Genomic DNA, 22,028 nt, shown 5'->3' with positions numbered 1-22,028 from the left:
TCTCCATCTTCATAGCTATTCTCTTTGTGGTTGTGCGTTTACTCACAGGCTCGGGAAGTGCTGCTCTGGCTCGCAGGGGGCAAAAGCAGCGGACATGGGGGGAGACTCGAACACATCATCGGCCATGGAGTACAACTCCTCATGGGCGTCCAGCTGGAAGAGAGGCGGCGATGGAGATGTACGAGGAAGAGGAGGGGCAGGAGGAAAAGAAGGGGAAAGCAGTAGTGAGTTAGCATAGGCTCCATTGGCCCTTTTGAGTGTTATCTGCAAAAATCCAAAAATCACCATCTCTTTTCTTAACACAAAGACATCCATCTCTATTAGTCCTCAATTCACACCAGTCTCCCAAAAATAAATCACCAAAAATAAAACACTACACTGATCATTGCCTCCCTTTATCCGTTTCCCCATCATCCACCTCCTCCATCGCTCTTTTCCCCTCAACTTTCCCTCTCTTCCTCTCAATCGTTTCCCCCTGCTGCTCCGCATATCAGGGACAGAGAACACAGAGTATCACAGAGTTAGAGGTGCAGAGAAAGAACCCAAAATAGCTGCCTGACATTTCCTGATCATTACCTATCTATTCATCTGCGTGAGTGATGGAGAGGAAGAACGTGAGTAAGAGTGAAAGAGAAAGAGCTATCCCTGTGGCTTGGCCTACTCTGTGGCTTGGCCTACTCACTATCAAAGACAATGGGGTGATATGGAAAAACATATACGGACAAAAAAAAAAAATCATATAGCAATTGGACAGACTTGCAAACGCAAATAGATTTTGCATTCTTTCAAATTGCAATGTGACTCCGGCTGGGGTGCAGAGGGGAGGTGAGGTGATAAGGACTGTGAGAGAAGTGAGGAAGTGATAGATGACACGAGGATAGAGAGGTTATCTGCTGCTGACCTGGCTGTAGAGGAGCGTCTCAGCATAAATTACAAAGCAAAGAGAAGGGATAGAAGGGGGAAAATATAGCCAAAAGGAATCAAAGCAAAAGAGAGAAATCGCTGCCTAGGCAAAAATGGAGGGGACAGAGAGAGAGCGGCTGCTGACCTTGCTGAAGAAGAGCGACTCGGACGTGTCCGCCGAGTCCACGGTGTCTTCGTCCAGCCAGCTGGGCCTGGCGAAGCTCCTCCTGGGGAAACTGCGGCCTGTCTGGGAGCCCACCAAGCCGCTGCGACCCTGGATCACACACACATACACACACACACACACACAGGGACATTAAACGTGTTTCTTACAGCAGTTGTGTCCTGCTCTAATCAAAACTAAGTAAAGTTAAACACATTAAAGAGAAAACAGTACAAGTATGCACGTGCACTTGCATCTTGGCTAAACATGCACACATTCCATGACTTTTCCCTGACTGAAGTTGGAGCGCTTGGAGATGATTTAAACATATTATTCCTTCCTGGTTTGATAATGTTGTTTTTCATCTTGTAAAGGAGAAAACACAGTCTGGTTTCCCCTATTGTTGGACTCGCTGTAGAGAACAACCACCAGAAAACCACCATCTAATGCAATGAATGTGAGAAACAAGTTGGAAATTCTGGTATATTCCTGTTAAGTGACCCATTTGTAAAATTCCCTTAGAGAGAATGCCCCAGAGAATTTATCAAATTACCTGACTTCCCCTTTCTGGAATACACTTCTCAAAAAGATCCCTGACACACACAAACAAACACAAACAAACACACACACACACACACACACACACACACACACACACACACACACACACACACACACACACACACACTGAGAGAGCTCCACCCGACACTCCACCCACCCTCAGCAGGTTGGACGCGGCTCGGATGCTCATGCGGGCGACGGACTCCCTCTTGCGTCGGGGGAAGCGGCTGTAGCCGGAGCGCTGGCTGGTGAAGGAGCAGAGGGAGGTGACCCCCGGGGTGACCGGCGCCCCCTGGGTGGCGTGGGGCGTCCTGGGCGGGCGGCCGTCCATATCGTCCGGGTAACGGAAGGCTCGTCCCCGCGCCAGGGGGTCCACAATCTACGGGAAGCAAGAGATTTAATTATGCTCAAACTGAACAAAAACAACATGACAACAGCAACAACGTTAACTCCGGCATTAACTCGGTTATCTTCTTCAAAGCAACTGTCGTAATCACTACATCTTACATGCAACCGTCCTCGCTACGGCTCACTGCCACTGCACCTCCGAGAGGAAAATTTCACAGGTAGTGAACAGAAGAGAAGAGAGAAAACATCAGTCACTCAGCACAACTTCACACTGATTAGAGACAGATGACAGCTCTACTCTAAGCCCTGCTGAGATGACGACACTGACACATCTACAGAGACATGCTTGACGTGTGTGTGTGTGTGTGTGTGTGTGTGTGTGTGTGTGTGTGTGTGTGCAAGATGTGAGAAGAAGAAAAAAATAACGGCTAGTTGTGAATTCTTACCAGTGGCCCTCCAGAGAACAACAGCAGACAGATACAGAGAGAGAAATGCAGAAGGTGAAAGTAAGGCAACGCAAGACGAAGGAGAGGAGGAAAACAGAAAATATAGCAAGATGGGAAAATATTTTCTATCTCCCCAGACAGACAGAAAAAAAAGCAGAGAGAGAGAGAGAGAGAGAGAGAGAGAGAGCGCGGCACAGAGGACAAAACGGCGGGTAGAGCTGTGTGTCGAGGAGTGAAGGGAGTGACTTTATTCAGCTGGGGCGCAGATGCTCCACTTCTGCCACCATGCCACCCTCTGCATTATTCATGCCAGACAGAGATTTCACTCTGTCGCAGCAGACTTCTTCACAACCTCCCATCTCCTTATTCTTTCCTTTTATTTCTCTCCTTCCCTAGAAGTCTCTCAATGTCATGAAGTGGCATGGGGGGGAAACAAGAGAAAGTTTCCATGGTTGTGGAACGGATGTTTTGGGCGAAAGGACTGAAATGACTGACCAATATTGAAGCTATTGTCGTCGCAAAGTTAGATTCAAGCTCTAAAGTGTTTGTTCAAATGTTTATATGCAAACATGCTGCATGAAATGGGAATTGCATATTTAAGGTTACTGTACCGAGATTTGTTTACAGGTTGTGTTACATATCCCATGCTGTTAAGACTTTGTTCTTATATTTTAAATGCTGGCTCAAGATCTGAGACAGTAGTAATGATGCACCATGAGCTTCTTTCATGCAGTCATACCTTGGTCATTAAATGTAGGTTAAAGGTCGTCTAAATGGCAGAAGTGAGCAAATATGTTTGGTATCTCCTCATGTGAGATTTAATCTAATTCTAGTCTAAATGACAGCAGTCTGGGCAGCCTAGCTTGGCTATCTTTTGAGATATGTGACATTCAATGATAACATGTACACGAGCATGACCACGCACGATCATTTTATTGATAACTATTTGGGCCAGTTTTGTCCACAATCACATTGTTACATTGCCCACAATCACCTGATTGAGGAAGTCACATATGCTATGTATGCTGCAGTCTGTGTGAAAAATGTAAATGTGCATATTAACGATCAATGTTTCTGCACATGTACATCTTACTATGCACAGGTGACAATCTGGACATTTCATGGTTAATATGCGTAGAAAATGCTACTCATTGTGGTGCAAGGCTCTTTCAGTCAATTGACCAGGACATACAGTGTGTCTTATCTAACTTTTTTCTTTCTAATATTTTGGTCTATTTTTGCATACAGGAATATTTGGAATCAGGATACGAAGACGCTTATAAACAGCTTATGCTGAATAAAACCTTAATCGGGATATGAACTATTAGCTGGATTACTGTGTGTAGGTGATAGCGGGACAGCATACCTTGGGCATCTTGTGTGTGGCTGGTGAGTCCAGGCCCTGGTCTATGCTGGTGGCCATCTCAGGCTCTCTGTACTGGGGCTTGAGCTTGCCGTAGCGCTGGCTGCAGTGGCGCAGGCTCTTCCTCTGCCATGCCTGCTGCTTGGTCTCGCAGTCTTCCCCCACCCCGAACCACTGGGCCGTACCCCTTGAAGGAGAGAGAGAGAGAGAGGAGAGGCAGATGCTTTCACGTCAATAAATTCATGGGACCAGCCAGACGTGAGAGATTAACATTGGGAATTTATTTTAGCAGTGGATAAAGTGATATAGATTGATAAATATAAGCACTTGATATAAAGTATCAAGGTGGTTACACATGTTTTTTTTAAACTGAATGAAGTGTACACTACTTGTCAGGAAACTAGTTAGATGATATTTCTCACAGAGGTTTAGGATTTATACCTTGAAGCCAGAAAAGTCAATATCAGGGTTACTGATTGACCACTGCAGCAGGCAGAGGGTAATATACACCCACACACATCACTCGCGTTGCAATTCTTACCTCTATCCTCAAATCATCTCAGCACACACAAACACACAAATGCGCACACACAGATACACATACATGCATGAACAAAAACAGAAACATGCCTGTGCACACAAAACTGCACTCTGTCTTACCTGCGGATGCTCTGTGAGAGTGAAGTTTGTCTCCCAAACTTTGCCCTCCTATCCCGGGCGGAGAAGCTCCCGTCCCCGGCTCCGCTGACGCTCTCCGTCACGGGACTGGCCGCCTGCCCGCTCACACTTTTCTTCAGAGATGGAAGGAGCGGCTGAGCAGAGGAGAAAAGAAGTCACTGTACTGTACAGTAATTACAGGAACTTGTAGCTTGATAACGCAACTGCAGGACTGTTACAGGCATCTAGAGGCAGACGCAGAATCGAGTCGGGGGAGAAAAAAAGAAATGACTTTATAATTATAAGACTATTACAGTAATTTATCGGGTTATGCTACGGAGAATAAGCAGAATAAAAAAGGATTAATTATTGCAGGACCCTCGGAAACTCAGAAATGAACACAAAGGCTTGGCAGAACATAACAGAAGAAATTACTACCCAATTATAAGACTACCAAAGTAACTAATTAGGTAATTACTGTAATAGCTACAGAACTCCAGGTCAATGGTGAGACTCTTTAAAACCCAGTAACAAATGACAGTACTATTTGGATAATGTATACATTTAACATTGACGTGATCGTGTTCAGTCAATATTTTATACCGACGGGTGTTGCTGAAAGGACAATTCAAAGCAACACCTCTCCTTGTTCCCTTACACACCTGCTTGTACATGCGGTTTATTGTAACCTGCAGGCTAAGGAATCGTAGCCAGTTGTCTTATTCCATTATGCAAGGTGCAGTGGCTCCACTGAGAGTCCATTATCTGAGCCTGCAGTGACTCTGCAGTCGGCGGGGCTAATTGCCTTGTCATTCTGAGAGTTAATGGGGCTCTAAGCGAGCTCTAAGTGAGCCATATGTTCAGACTGTGGTTAAGCCAGCAGAGGGTCCGGGGGTACTGTGACTGCCTGCCCGCCACCATGGGGGCTTTAGCGGGGAAAATCCACCCTAAAATAGAATTCACATATAGAAATTTTGTGCACATGAGTCTCTCACCAAGCTTGACAGAAGAGAGCAACATTAATCTGTGATATCGTCAAGTGACACTTTCTGGGGCATCAGTAAATCATCTTAATGAATGGCTTTTTGGCTTTTTTCTGAAGGTGGGGAGCCTGTGCTCGGTGGAATCACTCTCTCTCCACACACACCCACGCATACAATTATGAATAATTAAGTATGCACACAAAAAATGGGTAATACCAAAAAAAAAGTACGCACACAAATGATTTGCATGTGAGTATGAAGAGGAAGCAAAGTAGACACACACATATACACACACACACACACACACAGCAGATTCCCTCCTAGTTTATGGTGATGACTTTTGACAAGCGGTGGTTGTGGGAAAGCTTCAAGCCTGATGGAGCAGTTCATTTCAGCTAAATAACCACTCAGTTTAGAGCAAACCTCCAGAAGGTTGTGCTGTCCAACAGGCCCAATGAGAACAAGAGTTGTCCGGTACAATAGGCAACTACTGAAACCAAAAATACTGTTTTATTCCATTCAATTCTATTCAGTTCACTTGAAATAAACGTGACTACTGTGCATTGTTCCCACTGTCCACTTTCTGTGCTGCATTCGCTACAGGCTGGAGTTGAAAGTATTTTCCTTTTTTTTTTTTTCCTGTGGTATTTTAATGATGCTATGTGTCTATTTATACACTGCTGGGACACTGGTTGTGATGGTGCATTGTAATCCTAGCAGGATAAGAATAATGTGACTGGGCTCATTACCGTCACATACCTGAATGGTCTGGTTTGCACTCTCTCTCAGTCTAGTGAGAGAATTGTCTGGCTAGAATCCCTTGCTGGTAATTTAGGCATTAAAGATAGCAAAAAAGGGAAATTAAATGACTAGTGACAGAGGCACATGCCTACAAATGCACATATAATTATAATATTTAGCAGATTACTTGATGTATGTAGGATAAAATCTGCTCCCTGGCAATGGTCGAGCTGAGCCACGCTAATTAGTATTTAAATGTGCCTATGCAGTGGAAACACCACAGTTAGTAGCCTGTGTGTACGCCATATTTCTGCTTCTTCTTTACTCTTTTGTATTGACAGAGCTCCAGTACGTGCCTGGGATTGTTTGTGCTATATCTGACTATTTACTAGAGTCAAACTCTACCACACTCAATAAAACTTTGACTACTTTGACTACCGTGTAGCTGAAATGCCACTGTTTGTAGTCTGAGCATGGGGCCCGCAGGGGGGAAATGTATGGCCTTGTGCCCACAAAATGCTAGGCAGCTGTCCCAAATGCCACCCTGCCCAAGCAAGTGACACGTATAGGGGGACAGAGGAGAGAGCATGCTACCCTCTTAACAGGCTTTCAACTCTTTTGGTGCCGTGGTACGAGTAGAAAGGGATGCATCTTGCCAGCAGCACCGTCTATTGATATGTTCATTGATAACATGTGTGATGTGTGTTTAAATTGTGGAGTATCAGTTTCATGAAAATGTACCCTGTAGCAGTGTGTCTGTCGATATGACATTGACCAGTATACTGTACATTTCTTTGTATATATTAAAGTTCACAAGTTCACATGCTAAACTCCATGCATTCTGTTTTTGAGGCGCTATTTTAGGCTCGGACTTCAGTTCCTTATTTTCAACTTCTTAAAAAACCTCACAAAGTTAATGTTTTTTATATGAGGAACTTGGATTGATCCGGTTGAAAAGGCGGGTGCCTGAATCATGTTCGCCCCCTGGGTTGAAACCCTGCCTAGGATCGCTTCCAAACTTTCACTCTACTGTGGATTGTTTTCATTTGCATCCCCTAAGGAATCAAATCATGTTTCCTAGAAAGGACACAAAACAACAGCGATTCGATATCCTTGGAGGGGTGAAAGAAAAGATTGCCATGTCTTTCTTGATGGTTCCCTCTTTCTGAACAAAGGCCAAGAATTATCTTTTTAACAAAGGGATGATATAAGGGTCAAGGTAGCGATCAGCATACCAGTTTAAAAAGGAAAGAGGATTTATTTATTGTCACCATTTTGTGACAAAAAGAGGTTGCAGAAAGACTATTTCCCATTGCTCTTCAGGAGGTTGGATGTCTGTGATTAACTATTCTTACCGTGAATTAATAATAAATGACAATAAATGCTGTTGTCATAGAGATTGAAGCCTGAGGTTCTCTATCTTGCCAAACTTTGAATTAACACACCCATGGGAAACCACTCTGCAAGCGAGGGCCCAGTCAGCATGATGAGGCATATTCGCAGCAGCGCTAGAAGTGGAAGCGGAGAGTCAGTGTGATGACACATCCGGAGGCCAGAGGGTGAAAAAGGGTCAGGCTACCTGTTTGGGAGGGTCGTGGGCGGTGGTCGTCTCTCGCTGGTCCTCGGGGGGAGGGATGGCTATGACCAGGCTGGGCGGCTTCTTGCTCTTCAGGCGGCTGTCCGATTGGCTGCCGTTGGGAGGCGGCTCCTCCCCCTCCCGTGACGCCATCCTGTCAGAGTTCTGGAGATGAGAAAATCGAATTAATTAAAATGATTAACAGTCATTTATGGTTTATTTTTAGCGCACAAAAGAAGGTTACAGGAAGTCTACAGGTAGCAAGAGAGCCCTGTTTCCTGTTAGGAAAAAGCAGTGTTGCCGTCTGTCTGCTTTTGCTATAGCAAACATTTAAGAAATATACAGTTTATGACAAATACTCATCCAGTCAAGAAGTCTACATTTCCCTATCTTTGTTGAATAAAAAAAAAGCTTTAAAAAACACATTTATGCATTATAAGATGTAAATCCAGTAATAACACAATGACCTCCAATGCTGCGGATATGGAGGAAATGTCCTGTCCCACACCCTTCCTGGTGAATCTGTGTCTGCTGTGTTCTCATATTCAATAACTACTTGTTTTAGAAAGGGCTTCCATGGAGAGATTTATCTATATACCTCATAGCAAAAATTAACGATATTCTGTAATTCACATTAAACACATCAGGCCAAAGCAGAAGTGGTTGGGCTGCAAGTGAAGACTACTTCTACAAAGAAGAACATATGTAGTAGATGCGATGAAAAACTCAAAACGTCAAGGTATTTCACTCCCAATCTTTTATAATCCAGGATTTCTAGACATCAAGTTAAAGTACTTTCCCCCTTTTCCCCTCATGAAAATGTATTTTACAAGCCTTATGGGATTATAAATGTTAATATTCTATTCTATAATAATCTCATAATATTTTTCTGCAGTAATCCTATAAGAGCTGTAGGATTACTGTTGGATATTTTTTGTATAGGTTGCCACACCATTTAGTGTTTTGTGACAGACAAATTAGTAATCACCCAACTGTGTGAGAAGCGTCACAGAGAATTACAAAGCCGAACATGAACTCACCAGCCCTGCTACATGTATGTGACCCAGGCCTATATGTGGCCTGGGTCACTGGGGCACGGTGGAAATACCATTTGACCACAAGCTTAATCCTCATCTCATTCACAAGCAATAAGATACAAGGCTAAACTAAACCCTACGGCACACAGCGCTAGGCTGTAGAAAGCAAAGTGTTCATGGGTAAAGTCTGTCTATGCTACATGTTAGTCGTGACCAATGGGTGCAGACCCTTCCCTCTCCTCTACAACCCAAACAATAACTAAAAGAGGAAACCACTGACCGTCTATCCAAACAAACAGGCCCTTTTAAACAAACAGCAGCAGCGGCTGGTTCCCTTCCAAGACAATCCAGTTGAAAACATAAATAAATAAAAAAAATCACAAATCCTTGCCAACTTACTTGATTTTTGATTACCTTTACAGGCGATTTCTTAAGTGATCCTTAAAAGGCTCGGCTTTCACTTAGATGAGGAATGATGTTATGTTGAGGATAGCAACCTTGTCTAGCTATACAGCTACACAGGGCCCAGGTCATTGATTTAAGCAGTATGGCATTTAATACATCTCCTTTTACACTTCAGGCTTTTAGAGGATGCTCTTTCCCAAAGTGACTCACTGTGAATACAAAATAAAATCAACAATCGTTAATTTCCATCACTGCCAATAGCCCTCTAATAATCAAGTGTATTAGTTGTGTGATTAGTTGCGAGTGCAGTGCCTAACCCAGAGACTTTAAAATAATTTAGGGGAATTTAGGGGAATAGTTAGTCATAGGACATGTGACTAACTAGCTAACTATTAGCAAACTGAAGATCAGGAATGAGAACTACAGTACCCAATATGCATACTTAGACTGATAGCACCTCACCGCACCAGCTGTTCAATACTTCAGAGTGACACCAGATCGATCAATACTAGTCTCAAATCATCATGCATCCTCTTGGTGGTGAGTAATCCATATCTTGGTCCTATGCTTGCACTGTCATCAGCCTGACACTCCTTACTACTGGTTGCACAAGCTTATTCTACTGTTGCATTCATCAGAAGTCGCTGTGGATGAGAGCATCAGCTAAATGCCTAAAATATAATGCTGACTCAACTATTAAAACGCATGTCATCATCAAAGTACCAGTAGACTGACTCATATCAGGGCTTTGTATCACACCGCCTCAACAAAGAGACAGTTCACAAGCAAGACATCATCTTAACTGAACTACAACACATGCATGCATTGCACACACACTCCAGACAAAACAAATGACATAACCCACACTCTCAGTCTTTTCAGTAGAGTTGATCTAATAGGACAGTTACTGTATTCTCATTACCGGTCTCTCGGCTCAGGGACGGAACAATGTTGCCAAGCTAACATATTTCCTTCTTCCAGTCTTTACCGATCACAGTCAACAGCAGGGCAACGACCAGCCAGTCTATTCTATTCTCGGAGCTCAGTACCTTTCATAGCATTACTGTGAGTATTTTCCACAAGGACCGAAGGCGCTGCAGCGTTATACCTATAGTTTCACAAGATCGGCCCACGCGTCCATTATATCGTCACGGTCCTGAAGCCTTGGGGTTGTTCTGGAGTTGCGGTTTATAAAATCAATGTTAAGGCCGCGGGTGTCAGCAGCAGGAATGGCAGCAGCACAGAAATTTGACACCAGCTCAGTCGATAGCCTAGTTTCCACTACAGGGCCAAGACAGGGCTGGACAGGGGTTTACTTATTGTCCGTGTCACTCACTTTGCCCCCCCCCCCCCAGAACAGCGTTTCTTTTTGCCAAGAGAGGTGATTCATCAAGGATATACTTTACAATAGTGCTTTCAATCAAGTGTGGTAAACATTTCAAGCCTGGGCCTGAAGCCTGATTCCGTCCTCTCGGGGCGGAGAGCGGCTATTGGCAATCTAGCCTGTGGTTTAGCGGAATAGTGGATCGGGGGAGGAGGCTCTGATGTGCTCCCGCGGGTCCGTTGCACACACCCACCCACTCTGATAATGAAATAGCCAGGAATTTGGCTAATGGACAGAGTGCTCAAGTGGCAGACAGACTGCTGCTGACCACAGTATATCAATGTGGACTGACTGTTGTTAGGAGCCACATAGGAAAGCAAATGGATTAGAGATTGTTTTGTTTTGGTAGTCTCGAGAGGGATGATAACACAGACTGATAGGAACCTATAGGCACTAAGCAAGGACCAGAAAAAACACACTGGCCACAATAGCTTTTAACTAGCATTTACCGATACATGAAGATATATTCTTCAAAGAAAAAAGGCATGTTTTCTAAGAACCCCACCCCACCCCACCCCACACACACACACACACACACACACACAGCAGGATATAGAGTATAGTGATGATCCCAGTCAACTCACTCTCATGTGTGTGTGTGTGTATGTGTGTATAAGTCTGTATGACCTCACTCTGAGTAAGACTACGTTATAGTGGGCTAAGTCTTATTCCGCTGAGCTAATTCAGTACAATTTTAGTGTGATTAGCTACATCACCAGAGCAGTGTTCCCCAAAATGATCATCATGCTGTTGATGAGTAAAAGGCTTCCCCCTACAAAAGGCAAGTTAGTAAATGACACTTAAATTAGACCTTTTTTTTTTTTTTACAGACTGTCAACACCGACAACAGGTAGAAGACCTTGAGAACGAATGGTATAGGGTTTTCCTCAGGGATCAATTTCTGCATAACACCAACGTGCATCATCCTCAGCCCCCCATGAAACAACAGCTTTCGAATTCTAAAGGGATTTTCAAGGTTTTGTTTGTGTGCTGCCTAGCTAAAGATGCTGACTTAACATTAGCCATGTCTGGAAGTGGTAGCAAGTCAGCAAGTAACCTCATAGCATAAGGGCATGTTTGCTTCATAAACACTGAACATTCCTGATCATTAACTGTCTGCGTACTGTCTCATGTATTAACAACATTATAATAGCTAAAAAAAAAAAGCTAAAAATGACAAATGGGTTTCAGGGGCAGCTACATATGTTATGTCCCAGTTGCGCTTCAGTAGCAAATGGATAACATGGGGCAGAAACCAAATCTCAAGGCAGTAGTCAACTCACTCATTCCAGTCACATCTCCCAGTGAGTGAGGCATGTCCAGAGTGACATCATCCATCGTTAATCTCATCAAGTGACATGGAAAACCGCCATTTCCCCACAAGTGTCCCTGCATGTCTTTGCCTCTCTGGGGTCCAATAAGTCACTGGCTCATCTAGCACGCTCCATGTTTGACCACTAATCAGTGTTGCAGCACTGGGACTTTGTGTGTGCAAATTAGCCACCTCCACCCCTTGTGTTCGGTGCCGTCATGTGTTCCTCTGAAGAGTGTGTCACCATGGTTCATGTGATCCTCTGAAGAGTGTGTCACCATGGTTCACCATCTTCCCCCCTGAGAGGCCTGGCCCCGGGTGTGTGTCGGTGTGTTTGTGTATACTCCTGCTTGCCTGATGCACCAGGAGGTCGGCGCTGCTAGCACCTCTTCAGCCTGGAGACGGGCAGAAATACACTCGCTCACTCAGAGCTGTCAGGGTTTGGTAGCCGACACAGCTAACAGGCTACAGATACACTCAGAACAAATAGCCTCTGGCTTACCAACACCATACATAACCCACAAGAAGGGGTGTGAGGGCGTTATCATGTTTCATTTTCGGTCACGCAGTTGACCTGCTGCGTTTGGGCCAAGCACACTCAACTGAGAAAAGGCAGAGGCAGCACTAGACCAGCATGTAAAATGAGGATGGCTGAGCAGACTTCACTACATTTACATTACATGAGCTTAACTGTACTTGTCCTTTGACAATATATGAAATCCAGTTGTCAACAAATTGTATTGATTAAATACGCCAAGACCAGTCATCTTATTACAACAAATTATTAGAGTAGTTTGTGGTGGTACACATGTTTCTGCCAGGGAGACTAAGATACAGCTAACGCTTCATACCCTCTTTGTGTAAAACACACAGTTTGAGACATCAAACACGCTCTATTCGAAAGCATTCAAACTTTCGCTCACACTGTGTATTTTAGGCATCTCTTCTCACATCTGAGCCAGGGGAAATCACACTGCGCGCCTCCACGCCAATAATGCCTGTTGTTGCTGCCTACTGAGCTGTTAAAATAGTGAGCCTAACCAATTTGTGGTTTTATGAGTGCCAAGTTAAGCCATTTTCCTACTTTTACATTTTAGCCATTTACCTGACACCGTTATCCAGAGCGATTTACGAAGTGTGCGGCAGTTGAGAAAGCTTCAATTCCTATTATTACATTGCAAGCAACCAAGAGTAACAACTACAAGAGTCGGAGTCATAGTGCCCTGACAATAGTCCTGTGACCACAGAATGCTCATGCAATAGAGAAGTGCCAGGAAAAGAAAAGAAACAATGAGAGCCAAAGACAGAGGTAGACAGGGATTTTTTTTTTTACAAGATCTGAGGAAATTCAAGCAAGTAGAGGAGGAAGATGTGGGAGTGGGGATCAGTGGGATATTTCTTAAAGAGACTACTTCTGACCAAGTGGTCAGAAGTGACTGGCTGATCTGTAGGGCTGGACCATGGCCCGGAGGTATGAGGGTTCGGTTTCCTTACAGCTTTATAAGGCAGCAGCCCCAGGGTTTGAATTTGATGAAGGCAGACAATAATGAATAATCCTAATCAATACACAGGCCCCCCATGTACTGTATATACTGTAGGTAAGTAATGAGAAAGGGTTTCATTTATCATTTGGCCCAAATGTATTCCACTCAAAACCTATCAATATGCACAGGGTTATATTACTATGGAGGCAAAATAATGATTATTTGGTGCCAAATGCTTGGGAAAAAATTTGTCACCCACTTCTGATTTCTAATTTTCAAATGTTTGCGAATTTGAGGCGGCGAGTGTCAGACACGCCTTACCGCACGCTTGCTCTTGCAAACTGATGCAAGGTTGCGTAGGCCCACTAACTAGCAGCTGCATGTTACTATGGACACTGGTGATAACAGGATCTGATTAAAAAATGTGTTAAAATAATTATTGAGGTTGTGTTTGACAAGTCTGTATCTAAACCAAATTAATATACAGATATACAATAACCACATTATAAAAGCAACAGTGACCTTAAATCAGTAGGTTATCACACAATATGTCACTTGGTGTCACTTGGCTTTTTGCATTGTGAAGGGCAACATTTACACAATGTTGCACAACAACCTGCTTGTCAGTGTAATATTGGTACACAATCCTATTGAATTGCTAGACATTTTGAGAGTCTATCATCTTACTGTGTGTTTCCACAGCAGAAAAGACTGCTGTTGCGGCCGATGCCGTTGCTGTTGATCTGCTGTTGGGTATTATTCCGAAATTCTTGGAGGCCAAATGAGGAACTGGCCGTCAGATGATTGCCTCATCACCTCCTCTTATGACCATCCGCCAAGTTCTATATACATCTTCCCGAGTAGATCCTAGAAAGGAGAGATACACAAAACCGTAAGAATGTTTATGGGTGAACCCCAAAGTGCTCAGTGTGAAATCAAAGGACATCAGCAAGGGTCTGCTTAGTAGAGCTCTGCTCTCCTTTAACTCTCCAGGCAATGTAGGCTATTAATTTTTTCTGTCTGCCTACAATTGTGTCAATTTTATGTTAATTGTATATTGAAATGTTTAGGTAATATATTTAAATTCAACAGAGAATGCAGCCTAAGGGTGGGGGACTTAAAATTAGCACAAGACACTGCTTCTCGCTTTGAATGGCAACTTCTTTATTAAAAAGTTCTCCATTCAATTCATCTAACCTTATTTTTTATTAATGTCATCCATTCTTTTTTTTTTTAATTAAGAAATACATTCTTAACTTAGTAGGGGGGCAGAGCAAGCCATAGGCTACAAAGTCTTATCATCCTATATGACAGGTATTCATGCATAATTATCTTTTTAATTGTGTGCTCAAAAAACAACAGAATGGCCACATTTCTGCACGGACACAGAGTGCTATCTAAACTCAAAGCTAATTTCACACATTACTCACATGCCTTCATAAAAATAGTGCGATTAAGATTATGAAGATATTGGAGCGAGGGGGAACAGGAGGTGAATAATGGTGGGCATTGTAATTATTTCACTAAAAGCTGCAGTGACACAGGAGACGGCATGGCAGCACTGGACTGAGAGGACAAATGATGTGCAAAAAGTGGACCGTCTTCACATAATGTCCTCACACTGATTTCATGTCTGGCACAGTCAGTAAGTGTGTGGACAACCAATTTGTATGTGGGACTTTCCCACACTGACAGTGTGAGTCAGAGGAGATGAGGAGATGACAAAGATGTAATAATGTATCCCTCTGGTGTGAGCAGTGTATGAAGGCACTAAACCATCCGCTATTTCATACTGGGCTATGAATTCATCGTTCATTCCCAAACTTTGTGTGTCCCACATCTGTATTTAAACAAAGCACAACTCTGTATGGAATTCAAGTTAGTTTGACTATTCCCATGTTAGAGAACCTGATGAGTTCTACTAATCCAGCCTATCCATTTCAACAAACTGGACTGTTGACACTTCCATGCTGGAAATGATGGACCAGATAGTATTTAGTGTGAAAGGGCCATAGGTGAGACAGCGGTCAGCGAGCGCGCCTAGAGCTTTGGACGCAAAAATCGGCAAGTTGACTTGAGGATGAAGAGGCTGCTTTAAAACAAGCTTTTGCAGTAGCAGCATTATATACACTCACCGGCCACTTCATTAGGTACATCTGTTCAACTGCTTGTTAACACAAATATCTAATCAGCCAATCACGTGGCAGCAACTCAATGCATTTAGGCATGTAGACATGGTCAAGACGATCTGCTGAAGTTCAAACCAAGCATCAGAATGGGGAAGAAAGGTGATTTAAGTGACTTTGAACGTGGCATGGTTGTTGGTGCCAGACGGGCTGGTTTGAGTAATTCAGAAACTGCTGATCTACTGGGATTTTCACGCACAACCATCTCAGAGAATGGTCTGAAAAAGAGAAAATATCCAGTGAGCGGCAGTTCTCTGGGCGAAAACGCCTTGTTGATGGCAGAGGTCAGAGGAGAATGGCCAGACTGGTTTGAGCTGATAGAAAGGCAACAGTAACTCAGATAACCTCTTTACAACTGTGGTGAGCAGAGCAGCATCTCAGAATGCAACACGTCCAACCTTGAGGCGGATGTCACTTTGGTAGCCGGTTGACACTGAGCTGAAAGCTGATACCTACCCAGTATTAGTAAGGTGTACCTAATGAAGTGGCCGGTGAGTGTAAAGTTTACATAGAAATGTGTTGTGAATCTGTACCAATCTATGCATCTTTTATGGCAGCTTTGAAATGGCGATAAATTTCATACATCACCAGAGGATTTCAAAAGGTGGATGACGTGTTGTTTGATCAGCACTGATGATCTGCGAGTAGAGTACAAACTGTGAGCATGACTGAGCAGACACAGTGGAGCAACCGAAACTGCAAAGAAACTGCCCCCTCACTCTACTTCCAACCACAAAATCTCATGACGATGATGATGTCCAATTACGCTTCTTTGGCTGAAAATAGCGCCACATTTTCACGCCTCAAGCAACTCAGTCATTCCAGATGAAAGCCACTAGAAAACAGTTACTTAAGTTCTCTACCGAGAGATCTTGTGATACATTCGTGCATCAACCTCACTTTCAGGGAAGTACCCAACCATTCCAGAGACAGCTTAAAACGCACAGCACTATTTTCCAAGAGCCTACATGCCCAAACCTGCACAGCAAGAAGCTACTATTGCAAATGTCACTGCAAAAGCCTCGCTCCCGGTCCAAGAGAGTCCCTCGCAATCCTCAAGATGTGACCTAAATATCTGATTCATACATATTACCACACACCAAACAAGAGGTGGAATGTAAGATTGCTGCTCAGATACAAAGTCTGTCAGGTTTTTCAGTTTGTCATGGGCGCTACGACATGTCTGTGCATGCATGTGTGCATGTGTAACATTGTGCCACCCAAAATAGCTAACTTCTTAAAGGTTTTGGCGGAGAAATCCCTGTCAACTGACCCAGCCTGGCTGTTGGAGCTGAGAAAGACACAGCGGCCTACTCTCTCTCTCTCTCTCTGACACACAGAACTGCACAGCCAGACAGAATATGAGTAATGACATTTTGTCCCCTCCTGGAACAACGCTCGAGAAACACAGAAGAAAAAGAGCTTTTTAGACGGCACAGTGAACGTAAAAGGTCACCGCAAACTGCTCTCGGAACAATTAGGCGCTTCTGTAGAAAAACCAAAGCATCCCCTAAAGATCCTTTTAAGGTTTATGAGACTTCGGCTTGCAGAGCGTTTCCTGCGCGTACCATCAAATCCTCTGAGATGATGCATCAGGCAGTGTGGAATGAGGGTTGGCATGGCGGTGCAGGAATGAATCCCTGCAGCCTGGCCGGCCGCTTTAATACTCCTGACACTGAAGTAGGTTGCTACGTGAGAGGAGAGGAGCACAACACTTTCTGGGCGTGTTGCAGCGCGGCAGCTGAGGACAGATAAAAATCATGAAAGGAAAGCCCCAGGAAGGAAGCCTGATTCTCACACTCTGTGAGAGAAGACTGGAAGTGAAGGCGAGCAGACTAGCCCAGGGCTTTCTAAACTTTTTCATATCAAATTAGATGGACAAGATTTTTGTTGTTAGAAATTATCAAAGCAGAAATGCAGGTCTGGCCCACTGTTGGTGGGGAGCTAGCAGTGAAGAGACTGAACACTTTGATCAGAATAAACACTCTGATACCTTCTGTCAGTCAGCAAAATGAAGCAACACTGCAATTAAACCGCTCCACAGTTTTCTGAGGACAGCCTGGAAACCCGTCAAGGACCCCTGGAGATCACTAGAGCCTACTTTGAGAACCACTGGAGAGGCCCATCAAAACTGCAGCTGTTTGAATCCAGTGAATCCAGCTGGAAAAACAAACAGCTCTGTGGGCATTGAGGAGACCGGGCTTCCCAAGATGAACCCTGTGTGTTCTTGTTTAAATCCAGAAAGTGTCTCTTTTGCCAGTTACGGCGAAGCACGGCCCTTTGGCTCGACTGGTGTTTCCGTGTAGCCGCACGATGTGAACTTTCTGATTTGCTCTGGGTCACGGCTCTCGTTGACACGGCCCGTTAGCTCAGCGGCAGGTGCGCTGGTGGTGCAACAGACATGCCAGTTCAACCGTGCAGAGGCAGGTGCTGTGTGGGTCAGAGCCGGGTGCATTACATAAATACAGCTTCCTGTGCTTACATAGAATGCACTTCCTCTTCTTCAGTGGAAATTCAGTGGAATGCAAGCACCATACACTAATTCTCCATTCCCTGCTTCTTGCTGTATGCAGACCATAGATCAGACCATACAGGAACTTGCTTTCATGGCAATGAAAGAATGTAGTAATTGAGTTTGTATCAATCTAGCATAGCACTGGAATTGGTTTATAGGCCCTACCAGTAGAGGGAATATAGAGACCGTTTCTGTTTCAGCTAAAATATTTAACCTCCTGTAAACTAATAAACACCTCTTACACATCCTACAATAAAGTAGAGGAGTAGTATGCAAATATCACAGCAAAACTGTAAATCCCTATATGGGTTATGACAGAAACTCCCTAGGCAATATAAAATACCATAAAGTATGAAAAGGTCACTATAAAACATTAAGTACCACAGACACTTTAGAAGTCCCTTTAGGAATATTAAAGTGATTTTTCATCAGGGAAACAACATAATTGCTCATTATTATGCTATGATTGTCATCTTAAAGCAGTTACTGAAAGGGCGCTGAAATGTCACTGACAGGGCCAGAGAGTTACAGTAATACTGCCTTTGTACACAGTCTCACGTGATCCAATTATCTCACACAAGAGTTGGCTTTGACTGACAATGAGTGACTTGTTAGTAAATGTCTCCCATGTTCTCTCATGTTGACCTTCATGCGGGTGTGTGGAATAACAGCCTGCTCTTCCACTTTGAATTTGCTTCTAGTCATCTCATAAAAAAAAAAAAATACCATTCACAAGATCTGCGGAATTGGCAAGGAGAGGAGAAAATGTTGCGGCTATGCAGGACTAGAAATGCTGACCTAGATTTTCACTGACTGACAGTCTACACTATTTAGAAATTAACTGTCAAGAGTCCATTACTGTAATGAGTTGGCTAACGCAGCAGTTGCCAAACTTTTTCATGCCTAGAGCTCAAGAGATAAATTAGACCACAGACTCTCATTTGATAAGATTTCAACGTGAGAAACACCATCTGAGAAGAGCTGGCAGATATAATGTAGTGCAGACTTATGTAACTGTCTGCAGTAGGTGGAGAGGTAACAGCAGGGACAGGGAACACGAACACAACAGGCATTGTTATACATTTTGTCACTGTGCTAACTTCTACGTAGTGAAATGAAACTTCATTGGAGTCCCATTGGAACCCGCTCAGTGACCTCTGGAGGTACCCGGACCCTATTTTGCGAACCGCTAGGCTTAAATATATACATATAATTCAATTTAAGAACGTACACAAGAACTTGAACTTCTCATTTCTGTCTATTGGGAACGCAGAAAGTCCGTTACAGTAGATTCCTGATTGAAATCCAAAATTGAAATTAAAACGCACCACATGTTGTCAACACTCCCTCCCACATTCTTTTGAAAAAAAATGGGAGGGGTGTATGAGACACTGAATGAGATTGTCAGGAAATTGATTAATATAATTAAGTTTACAAAAGATAATAGAGTTGGAAAATATTATAACTTTGCGATGAATATTGGTATTTCTCCCGGCGGGCGGAACAACAAAGGGCTTGCTGGAGCATGCTTTCAGCGGCTCGTCTGTATGGAAACGTTGCGAGCTAACAGTAAAAATGCCATTACATTATTATTTGTCCTTTTCCAAGCTTAGGCTGAAGTCCAGACCTTTACTCAAACACCGCTTTACCACAGTATCTGCATATCATTTGAAGCCATTTCACTTTAGTTTGTCTCCATTTTAAAAACTCGATAATGACCGTTGACCCAAACACTACGCTCACTTTTAATTACATTAGCGTTACAAAAAAATGAAAGTAACGTTAGAAAAGGCTTAACGTCATGCCACTCACCTCCAAGAGCTAACTCGGTTACGGTTCATTAACGGCAGATATTTCGGTCCGACAGGCTACAGTAATGTACTCTCCAGTGCGTTGCTCACTACTTCCCTCTTTTTCTCCTCCAACATCCTTGACTGCAGCTCCTCAGAGGAGGAGGAGGAGGAGGAGGAGGAGGAGGCGGAGGAGGAGGAGGAGGAGGCGGAGTTAACGACCTACCTGACCCGCAGAGGAGCAGTGGTAGTCCGGTCCAACCCCTCCGCCTGGCCCGGTGTGCTTCACAAAAACTATGGAGCCCAGTTGTGTTTAGTCAATGATTAACGCCATTATGAAAATGTCTTGATGCCCATGCCCACTTCCTGTTTAGTCCGTAGGTTTGACCCATAGGCCATAAGAAGCCTACAATAATTGTATTTTAAAAGTTGTGTTGGTTTACATTTTATTACCATGCACCTTCTATCAGTTTGATGCTATTTAGCCCTACAATTAAGACTTGAGTCTATAAAGACTAGGTTTAGCTCAAAAAGGGGGTTAAATTATTCCACAAATGGCATCTTAATAGCCTTTTGCACATATTGTATTGCTTTTGGTATATTCTCATACAGAACTTTTTCATTCGTTTTTCTTCAATAAGTAGCCTACTACTGCAGCTATTTTGAACATCCTCTTAATACATTTCTACTTAGCATGCTCTAGTGCTGATATTGTAGGTTGTGTATGCTTATATAACCGTCATTTTGCTATGTTCCTATTTATATTCTGTTTTTCTTTGCTGTATCTTATTACTGGACTAACAGCCCACTTTCCTCCACGTTGATCATTAGTCTCATCTCATCTTCAGAAGGTGGTAAACTGAGTTCAGGTGCCATTCACTGCCTCCCTGCTGAGCTTCACTGATATGAATACATACTTATGCCTCAGCCTGAATAAACTATTTTGAATAATTTGCACATTCCCTGTCATTATTTGGTAAAATAACTGCTTGTTCCAAATGCATTAATGTATAGCCTAAAGCAGTAGATGGCCTGAGGAAATCCAAAAGAAATGTCTAATTCTCTAGTTTACACTGTTATCCCCCCACCAATGTAGGCTGCTCTAAATTAAAAGATCTCCAACAATAGTCAGGAAAGTAAACAAAGTAAAAATTTAATCAGATGAGGGCCTGTGGTCTAATGCACATCTATTTTAGGAACAGTTTGGCTAGTGGCCTGAAGAAAATGCATCAATTAAAGAACGCTGGTTAGGGAAGTGATCTTGGGGAGCAGTTTTATCATCGATTCCAGCTGGCCATCTAGTGGCTCAAGACACATGAACTGAAAACACATTGATTATTTTAACCTTTTATTAATAGAATCTGACTGGCAAATTATTTACCAACCATTACAATCATTACAGAAAATCACATTTGTTTAAAATCACTATAAATCAAGGAAATATATCCAGGGTTCCCACACTCACTTGGACATCACACTGAATAACATGTCACTTAAAGAAAAACCTTGTTTTGGGGTCACACATGATATTGGTCAGTACTGGACATCACAGAGGCCTGATGTTTTACTCCTTGTTAAGTCAAAGCATCCTGGTGAACAGTTGAGGCATATTGATGAATTTTAATAATAAAAAAAAACAAGGTTTCAAGGCCATCCATTCATTTTCAAAGGTCTTGTATTATTCTTCCTCAAACCCACAAACTTTCAAGGATTGTCAAGGCCCATGGGAACCCCGTATATCTTCACATTATCACACAAATATGCTAAAACAAAACAGCTTAGTCCGTACATGTTGATAACACACATGCTATGTCTACAACGGAAATCATCAACAGATCGAGTGTCTGGAAATACAGAAATTAAATGTCACGAGCCTTGTGTGAGAACATTCTCTATTAGTTAAGACTAGGGGAAGACGACTTCCTCAGGCACATATTTATCCCACGGATCATCTTTACAGTTCACAATGAGGCTTCAGATTACAGCTCCCCCTTTTCATCGCGGTGTAATCACAAAATCTAACAAAATTTAATACAGCTGGTTCTGTTGCCTCTTGTCATAAATTTCTGTTTACCAACTCTATTTCCAATTTTAGGTTTTTGCCAATGTAAAACTGTAATTACAGAAATGAGGGAGCTGTGATTGAAAGAGTTATGTAGTTTGCGAATGTTTCA

General features: G+C 43.1%; 2 protein-coding genes across 3 annotated transcripts in view; one reads left to right on the top strand and one right to left on the bottom strand.

The window, feature by feature from the left end:
- LOC139921368 (inactive rhomboid protein 2-like) overlaps positions 1-19,987 on the bottom strand; it is a 35,025-nt gene extending 15,038 nt beyond the window's left edge. Inside the window, exons 1-8 of one of the 2 annotated variants that reach the window (XM_071911575.2) lie at positions 19,877-19,987; positions 14,051-14,230; positions 7,745-7,906; positions 4,445-4,596; positions 3,788-3,971; positions 1,785-2,006; positions 1,049-1,177; positions 47-153 (exon numbers count right to left, since the gene is read on the bottom strand). In XM_071911575.2, the coding sequence (XP_071767676.1) occupies positions 47-153; positions 1,049-1,177; positions 1,785-2,006; positions 3,788-3,971; positions 4,445-4,596; positions 7,745-7,894 (944 nt within the window). In that variant the 5' untranslated portion in view covers positions 7,895-7,906; positions 14,051-14,230; positions 19,877-19,987. The remainder of the gene's footprint in view (positions 1-46; positions 154-1,048; positions 1,178-1,784; positions 2,007-3,787; positions 3,972-4,444; positions 4,597-7,744; positions 7,907-14,050; positions 14,231-19,876) is intronic. The other variant, XM_078282193.1, reaches the window with a different exon arrangement.
- LOC139930186 (CD209 antigen-like protein D) overlaps positions 1-22,028 on the top strand; it is a 202,084-nt gene that overhangs the window by 68,956 nt on the left and 111,100 nt on the right. The gene's annotated exons all lie outside the window — the stretch shown is intronic.

This window comes from Centroberyx gerrardi, chromosome 3, assembly GCF_048128805.1.
Source record: "Centroberyx gerrardi isolate f3 chromosome 3, fCenGer3.hap1.cur.20231027, whole genome shotgun sequence".
Lineage (NCBI taxonomy): Eukaryota > Metazoa > Chordata > Actinopteri > Beryciformes > Berycidae > Centroberyx > Centroberyx gerrardi.
Note: the sequence above shows the minus strand (reverse complement) of the source record. Positions and strands in the feature narration are given on the sequence as shown.